Source organism: Suncus etruscus, chromosome 11 (assembly GCF_024139225.1).
Source record: "Suncus etruscus isolate mSunEtr1 chromosome 11, mSunEtr1.pri.cur, whole genome shotgun sequence".
NCBI lineage: Eukaryota > Metazoa > Chordata > Mammalia > Eulipotyphla > Soricidae > Suncus > Suncus etruscus.
This window is the reverse complement of record NC_064858.1, coordinates 47,973,230-47,981,452: the sequence shown is the minus strand read 5'-3', so window position 1 is coordinate 47,981,452 and position 8,223 is coordinate 47,973,230. Positions and strand designations below refer to the sequence as shown.

Below are 8,223 nucleotides of genomic sequence, written 5' to 3'. Positions count from 1 at the left end.
GATCGTACTGGTCTAACACAGTTCTTTCTCCTGCATAATCCCTAAAACAGTATCTCTCAGCCTCACTGGGCAAGTGATGGCAATTCTTTAAAAACACTCATGATGATGAAAACAGCATCTACCACCACTTCCACATTCCGGATATCTAGTGAACAGTCTTAAATCTCGTGCATCACGAAATGTATTAAATGTTCCTTTCCAAAACCCAATTTCCATTGCCTTCCATAACCCGCGGGCCTTGTCAACTTCAGTTACTCCTAGCTCTGTGCTCAGAAGTCGCTCCTGGCAGGCTCGAGGGACCATATGGGATGCCGGGATTCCAACTGGCACCCGTCCGCGTGCAAGGCAAAGGCTTTACTGCTGTGATATTATATAGCTCAGGCCCCAAAGAGGATCATTTTTCATGGGACTGGGGAGGAGGGACACCTGTCCTTAGTCAAGCTAACAACTGGGTGTCTCAACCACAGTGTCCGGCGTGCAGAATCAATCCATTCATCCCCCCACCGTCCCATCCTGCACCCCACTTGCTCCCAATCCTCTTCTGGAGCCGACGCCGGGTCGGAGAAAGGGTGCGTCGAAGAAGCAAGTTTGAGGCTGGCGTTTTCCTGAGGGACGTGAGAGCAGCACAGCTAAGAGTTCTGCAAGCGCCTTTCCAAACTTGTCTTCCCGGGCAGGAAGGTGCAAAGAGAAGAAGCAAAGAACGTGCCTGCAGCGCGGGTGGCCGGGGTGGCAAGAAGGTCCAAAGCCGAAGAGGCAACTGGGTGCAGCAAAACCAATGGGTTCAGAATTCTAGGCCAGCACGCCGACGTCCCTCAAGACCACGCCCTCTCTTTACGTCACGTCCGCCGCTCAGCCCGCCGAGGGGGCGTGTCCTCTCGAAGGAAGCCCGCGACCTTAGCCGCGTCCGCATTCGCGTGCCGCTGCCCGAGCCGGGACTACATTTCCCAGGGGGCCTTGGGGCGGCGGCGGCGGCGGGCGCGGCAACGTCCCCCGGAAGTGGAGCCCGGAACTTCCCCTCGTGCGTGCGGCGAGCGGAGCCGGAGAGCGAGAGCGAGAGCGAGCGAGCGAGCGCTCAGAAGCCGAACTCGGGTGTGCTGACAAGATGGCCGGGCTGCCCCGCAGGATCATCAAGGTAACCGCCCCGCCTTCCGCCCGTCCAGCCGTCCGTCGGGCCGGCCCGCGGCTCCGCGTTCTCGCTCCGGGCGTCTCCGAGAAGCTGGACGCGCCTGCCTTCCCGCTTTCCCGGGTGCTCGGCGGTCCGCGAGGCCGCTCGGAGGGAGGGAGGGCGGGAGGGAGGGAGGCCAGAGCGGGCGGCGCGGGGCGAAGCCGGCGCCGGGGAGGGGGCGCGGCGACTTCCGGCCGCGGAGGGGCGGCAGCAGCACCCCGGGGCCCAGGCTGCTCGCAGGCCCGGCCTGCGCCCGTCGCGAGGGTGGGGCCGCGCGTTGCGGCTGCTGACCGCTCCGAGGCGCCGGCGCCGGGCGGCAGGGCGACCTCGCAGTCCTCCGGGTTGGAGGCCCCGCGGCGGGGTCGGTCGGGGCTCGGGCCTGCGGCGGGGACTCGCCCTGACCCGGCCCCGGGGGTGCGCCGCGCGGGCCCGATGAATGAATGAATGAACCCGGGGAAACGGGAGGCCCGGCGGGGCCCCTGGTCCCGGGAGGGCCGCGCTGGGCAGCGTGCTTCCAGGGCCGAGTTTGCTGGCGAGGGAGGAAAGTCGGGGCGCCTGCCTCTCGCGCTCTCGGGGAGCCCCTTTCTCCTCCCCAGGCAGGTTTCTTTCCTTCTTGCCTTCCTTCCTTCCTTCCTTCCTTCCTTCCTTCCTTCCTTCCTTCCTTCCTTCCTTCCTTCCTTCCTTCCTTCCTTCCTTCCGCTCGTTATCTTCCTTCGCGAAGTGATTTTTATTTTTTATTTTTTTGACTCTGCTTGGCAGGCTTTCTCGGAGCTGGTGGTGGGGTGTGAGCTGGAGGAAATGGCTTTTTTGCATAAGTCCCGGGGTGTATTGGGGTGAGTGAGGACGAGGGAGTCCTGTAGAGTTCTTTCTTCACTCCTCACCCTGTGGTCCCCCCCCCCCCCCGCCCCCAGGTTTGTTTATTTATTTTCGTCTTGCTTTAAGCCATTTTTTTTTTTTTTTTGGTTTTTGAGCCACACCCGGCGGTGCTCAGGGGTTACTCCTGGCAGGCACGGGGGACCGTATGGGACACCGGGATTCGAACCAACCACCTTTTGGTCCTGGATTGGCTGCTTGCAAGGCAAACGCCGCTGTGCTATCTCTCCGGGCCCTTTAAGCCGTTTTTTCACTCCTCAAGGTAGACTTGGAGAAGTATAGAAGTCGTTGGCATCGTGATTTCGGTAAAAATGTTGCAGTTTTTCCGACAAGTGTGTTTCTCCTGGATTCTCCCCAATCGTATCTGGAAATCATCTTGGGGTCACTATTTTTTTTAATGCAGGAGATGAGCTGAAATGCATCGTGTTTGGCACCATCTCCTCTCCTCCGATGGCATCTGATGAATCAGCTTTTGAATCCAGCTCTTTGGAAGTCTATTATTTTTTTTTTCGGGGGGGGGTGTGACCTCCGTGCAAAGACCTGTTGACGCTGTGTAATGAGTTCAGCACTTTTTTGGTGACTGTTGCAGTGAAATATCCGCAGTGGGGAGTGTTTCTGAATGGAAAGGTACCTTGATGCCTGGAGTGAAGACAGTGCGTTGATGATGGAGCGCAGTTTCTGGGTCTGCCCCGGGCCTGTGTCTTGTGCAAAATTTCCTGATAAGTTATTCGACTCTGCACAAGACATTTGGATCTTGCAGTGCTGTTGGAATATGTTCCCATGGACCGACAGTTACGTTAGTTAAGATGATCCCACTTAGGACTGGAGGCTAGACCAGATATCACCAAGTTTCGCCTAAGCACACAGAAATGGTGCAAGGCAGTAAACATTGCCTGCCTCACCATTCAGTTCATTTGGCACAGGATTATGTGGTTGGCATTCGGAGTTTACATTTTGCTCTTTAAATCAGAGCAGCGATGATTTATATGTTCTCTATTTTACTGTATCTTGATAGCATTCTAGTGAAAGAAAGGTGCTTGGTTTGGGTTTCCCTTGTAAAAAGGGACTTAAACTTTTGTGGCTTTTAAAAAAAATAATTTCTTTATTTAAGCACCATGATTACAAACATGTTTGTAATTGGGTTTCAGTTATAAAAAAAGAACCCCCTTCTCCAGTGCAACCTTCCCAACACCAATGCCCCCCATCTCGCTCTGGACCCATCCACAATATGTAGCATACCATAAAGCAGGGGTCCTCAAACTTTTTAAACAGGGGGCCAGTTCACTGTCCTTCAGACTGTTGGAGGGCCAGATTATAGTAAAAACAAAAATTATGAACAAATTTCTATGCACACATCTTATTTAGAAGTGAAGAAACAAAATGGGAATAAATACAATATGAAGACCCCTGCCATAAAGAGTGGTGAGTTCAGTTAGAAAATAACTACACTTACTGACAACTATAATGACAATGGTAGTGAGTGAGAGAAATAGAGTACATGTCTCAAATACAGGCAGGGGTTGGGGAGGAGTGAGATGGGGGCCATTTTCTAGCCTTTTGGAGATAAAAAATCTTTTCTCTAATCTCAGGAATAATTAATAAAGATAATAGTGTTTTTTCCTCTAGCACTGAATTTTGTCCATAAGTCGTGAGAAAATGGTTTATTTTGTTTGTTTTGTTTTGTTTGGACCACACCCATTTGATCCTCAGGGGTTATTCCTTTCTCTGCGCTCAGAAATCGCTCCTGGCTTGGGGGGACCAAATGGGATGCTGGAGGATCAAACCGTGGTCCATCCTAGGCTAGCGCTTGCAAGGCAGACACTTTACCTCTAGTGCCACCGCTGGTTCCTGTTTTTGTTTTTCATATTGGAATTTAAAATTGTTTTGGTTTTGGGCCACACCCGGCGACACTCAGGGGTAACTCCTAGCTCTGTGATCAGAAATCTCTCCTGGTAGGCTCGGGGGATCATAAGGGATGCTGGATATCGAATTCAGGTCTGTCCTGGGTCATCTCCGTGCAAGGCAAACATCCTGTTGTGCTATCTCTCTGGCCCCTTTGTATTGGAATTAAAAGTGGCTCAGTGCTCATGCCTGCCATGCATGAGATCCAGTGCAGCCCCCAGTAATGGGGATTAGAATGGACTAGAATATTAAAATCTTCCCTCCCTCCCTCCCTCCCTCCCTCCCTCCCTCCCTCCCTCCCTCCCTCCCTCCCTCCCTCCCTCCCTCCCTCCCTCCTTCCTTCCCTCCCTCCCTCTATGGGGTATTAAGGGGTGTGTATTTTGAGCTACAACCAGCAGTGATCAGGGCTTACATCTTGCTCTGCACTCTGGGATCACTCCTGGGCATACTTCAGGGGCCCTGTGTTGTGCTGGAGATTGAATCTGGTTGACTGTGTGAAAGGCAAATGCCTTATCTACAGTACTATGGTGCTCTAAAAGCCAGTCTCTTTGTTAATCACAATGCAAGGTTCTGTGTGTAGAATATAATGGTGATGTTGGTTTGACATTGCTACTGTCCTGAATGATATAAACTCCTACTAACTTCCATTAGATAGCATGATGGCATGTATACAAAATGAAAATCATATATGCTAGATCTTTTAACTACTTGATAGCACAGAAATCTCATTTCATAATCTACAACTTAACACTTTCTAGGCTCAGGTCTTATAACTGAGAAGAGTCAGAACTTGGACCTTTATTTAGTGTCATTATGCCTTGCCTCTTGATATGATAAAAATGATGTATATGTGAAAGTACCTACAATACTGTAGATAGCTATACATCCATTTGACTATTCGTGCATTTTCTATGCCATTCATATTCTTCTGTCCAAGACAGAAGCAAACTCTCAGGTATCACTCATGGCAGGATCCTCGGGGTACCAGAAATTGGGGTATCAGGGTTGGCTAGCTGCAGCACCTTACCCACTGTATGTTATTATCTTATCCCAGCCCCTGTATACTCTCCAGGGGTCTCAAACTCACAAATGGCCCTCCATTCAACATTTTGTGGCCCTGCCCAAGAGGAATCTATTTTTGTTTTGTTTTGTTTTAGTTGTTTGGGTCACACCCCCCAATGTTCAAGGCTTACTACCGACTTTGCACTCAAGGATCACCTCGACTTTGCCTCCTGCAGCCTGCAGGTAAATTGAGTTTGAGACCCCTGGGAGTCTATACCATATCCTGAAGTGCAAACCTCTGAATATCTCAGCCAGACTTGTGTGATGGAACAGAATCTAAAAAAGTGTTTTATACATATTATGTATTTATATATAAATATATGTTATATATATTTGGGGGGGTTAGGCCACATCCGGTGTTGCTCAGGGGTTACTCTGGCTCTGCGCTCAGATATCACTCAGGCAGGCTTGGGGGACCATATGGGATGCCGGCTGCAAGGCAAACAGTCTGCTTCCGTGCTATCACTCTGGCCCCACATGTGTTACATGTTAAGCACACACATTCTTATCTCTTAGTTTTTTGTTTGCTTTGCTTTGTTTTGGGACCACACCTGATGATGCTCAGGGGTTACTGAGCTCTGTGCTCAGAATTACTCCTGGTGGTTTCTGGAGACCAGCTATCCTACCCAGTGTAACGTTTCTCCAGCTCCATATTTGCTGTCTCTTGCATTGTTCATCTTCATTATTTATAACCAGGTATATGGTTTACAAACACTAGTTGCTGTTTTTTAGTACTAGCTCACACTAATAAACAGCAACTAATGTTACTTTTAAAAAATATATTCATGGGCCCACAGAGATAGCACAGCGGTGTTTGCCTTGCAAGCAGCCGATCCAGAACCTAAGGTGGTTGGTTCGAATCCTGGTGTCCCATATGGTCCCCCATGCCTGCCAGGAGCTATTTCTGAGCAGACAGCCAGGAGTGACCCCTGAGCACCGCTGGGTGTGACCCAAAAGCCAATAAAAACACATAAAAACATAGTCACATCACTCTCTTGCTCAGAATTAATTTTATATAAAGCTTCCCAATCACATGTAGAGTGAAAACCCCTTCCCCACCCTCACCTATCAGGGATCTGTGTACATCGTAGGCCCACTCAGAACTTCTTGCCTTGACTGACTCCACTGTAGCCACATGGTTACTTTGCTGTAACTTGTTCAGTCCCACTTCCTGGTTATTGCATTTTTGTTTTTTTTTTGATCTTTTTGTAGTCTTATTTAGTTGTTAGCTTACATTCTGGGAATTTGGCCCCAGTTTTTATGTTCATGTTCATTGGGTTTTTATCTTCATATTTCTTGGGTAGCACTTTCTCACTGCTTCTAGTGATACTATTTATCATTTACTCTTTATGCTGCTAAAGATGCACAAAGATAGAAACTCTTGGATGACTTGGACATTGCCTTGAACACAAAATGGGGCAACGAAATTTTGATCAAAGGAAAAATCTTAGTTTTTTTTTTTTCATTTTCTGATAGTTCTAGAACTTTCATTTTTTAAAAAAAAATTGAATTATCTTGAATGGAAAGTTATTCATGATTGAATTTCAGGTATATGATGTTCTAACACTTGTCCCTTTACCTGACAGGGGTCTCAAACTCAATTTACCTGAGGCCGCAGGAGGCAAAGTCGGGGTGATCCTTGAGTGCAAAGTCAGTAGTAAGCCTTGAACATTGGGTGTGACCCAAATAACTAAAAGAAAACAAAACAAAAAAGATTTCTCTAGGGCAGGGCCACAAAATGTACGGAGGGCCATTTGCGGGCCACGAGTTTGAGACCCCTGCTTTACCATGTCCCCAGTTTCCCCTCCAATATTCTCAGTTTCCTTCCTGTCTCAATCTGCTTCTATGGCTGGCACTTTTTCTTACTTCCTTTAAGGCTCTGTGGTTTATAGTACTGTTACTGAGAGGGTATCATGCATATCAGTTTACCTCTTTTCATCACCCAGCCCTCTTCCCTCTATCATTATCATAATGGCCTCTTCCCTGACCTATCTCTCTCTCTTTCCCCCACAATGGCAAGCTTCCCAATTTGGTCCACTTCTGCTCTTCATTTCTATTCCCTTTGTATGTTACTTCCCTACTATGTTTCTTAATATCCTGCAAATGAGTGAGATCATTCTGTGTCTGTCCCATTCTGACTCATTTCACTGAGCATGATACTTTACATCCATTCATGTATCAACAGATTGCATGATTTTGTTGATTTATGATTTATTACTTTTGGTTTTGGAGCTACATCTAGACATACCCAGTGGGTTACTCTTCTATTCTTAGGAATTATTCTTGGTGGTGCTCACAGTGTCATATGGGTTGCCAGAGATTGAACCTGAGTTGACTGCATGCAAGGCAAGAGCCCTACCCACTGAACTATTGCTCCAGCTTTTATTTTTTCTTTTTGGGCTATACCCGGTGGCACACAGGTTACTCCTGGTTCTGCACTCAGAAATCTCTCCTGGCAGGCTCAGGGATCATAAGGGATGATGGGGATTGAACCTGGTCCAATCTGGTTTGGTAGCATGCAAGGCAAGCACCCTACCACTGTGCTATCACTCTGGCCCCATCATTGCTCCACCTTTAATTTGTCTTTTCTTACTGTGGAATGGTATTACATTGTCTAGATGTACCATTGCTGCTGCTGCTGCTTCTTTTTTTTTTGGTTTTTGGGTCACACCTGGCATTGCTCAGGGGTTAGGTTGGGTTACTCCTGACTCTATGCTCAGAAATCGCTCCTGGCAGGCTCGGGGGACCATATGGGACGCCAGCAATGATCATCTGCATGAACTGCAAACGCCTTACCCTCCATGCTATCTCTCTCTCTGGCCCCAGCTTCTTTTTTCTTGGGTCACACTTGGTGGTGCTTCTTTATCAACTCATCTGTTCTTGGGCACTTGGGCTATTTCCAGATTTTTGCTATTGTGAGTAGAGCTGCAATGAACATAGGAGTGCAGTGTCTTCTGTTTTGTGTTTATTATTCCTTGTGGACTTGCTAGTTCATATGGAAGCTCAATTTCAAGTATTTTGAGAATGGCCATATTATATTATCTTCTAGAAAGACTATACTTTGGTTTTCCCACCAATATCAAATCCATATTCACACCAATATTGGTTGTTGTTAGCTAGAACTTTATTGGGGGGGGGCACACAGCGGTGCTCAGGAGTTACTCCTGTGCTTTGAAGTCGCTCCTGAGGCTTGGGGACCATATGGAATGAAGGAGATCGAA

The 8,223-nt window shown here is 48.2% G+C and overlaps 1 protein-coding gene across 1 annotated transcript in view; it reads left to right on the top strand.

Moving 5' to 3' along the window:
- The first annotated feature begins 935 nt into the window (after positions 1–935).
- Positions 936–8,223, top strand: part of UBE2N (ubiquitin conjugating enzyme E2 N) — a 40,489-nt gene continuing 33,201 nt past the window's right edge. Inside the window, exon 1 of the mRNA XM_049782856.1 lies at positions 936–1,132. Within this exon, the coding sequence (XP_049638813.1) occupies positions 1,103–1,132 (30 nt within the window). The 5' untranslated portion in view covers positions 936–1,102. The remainder of the gene's footprint in view (positions 1,133–8,223) is intronic.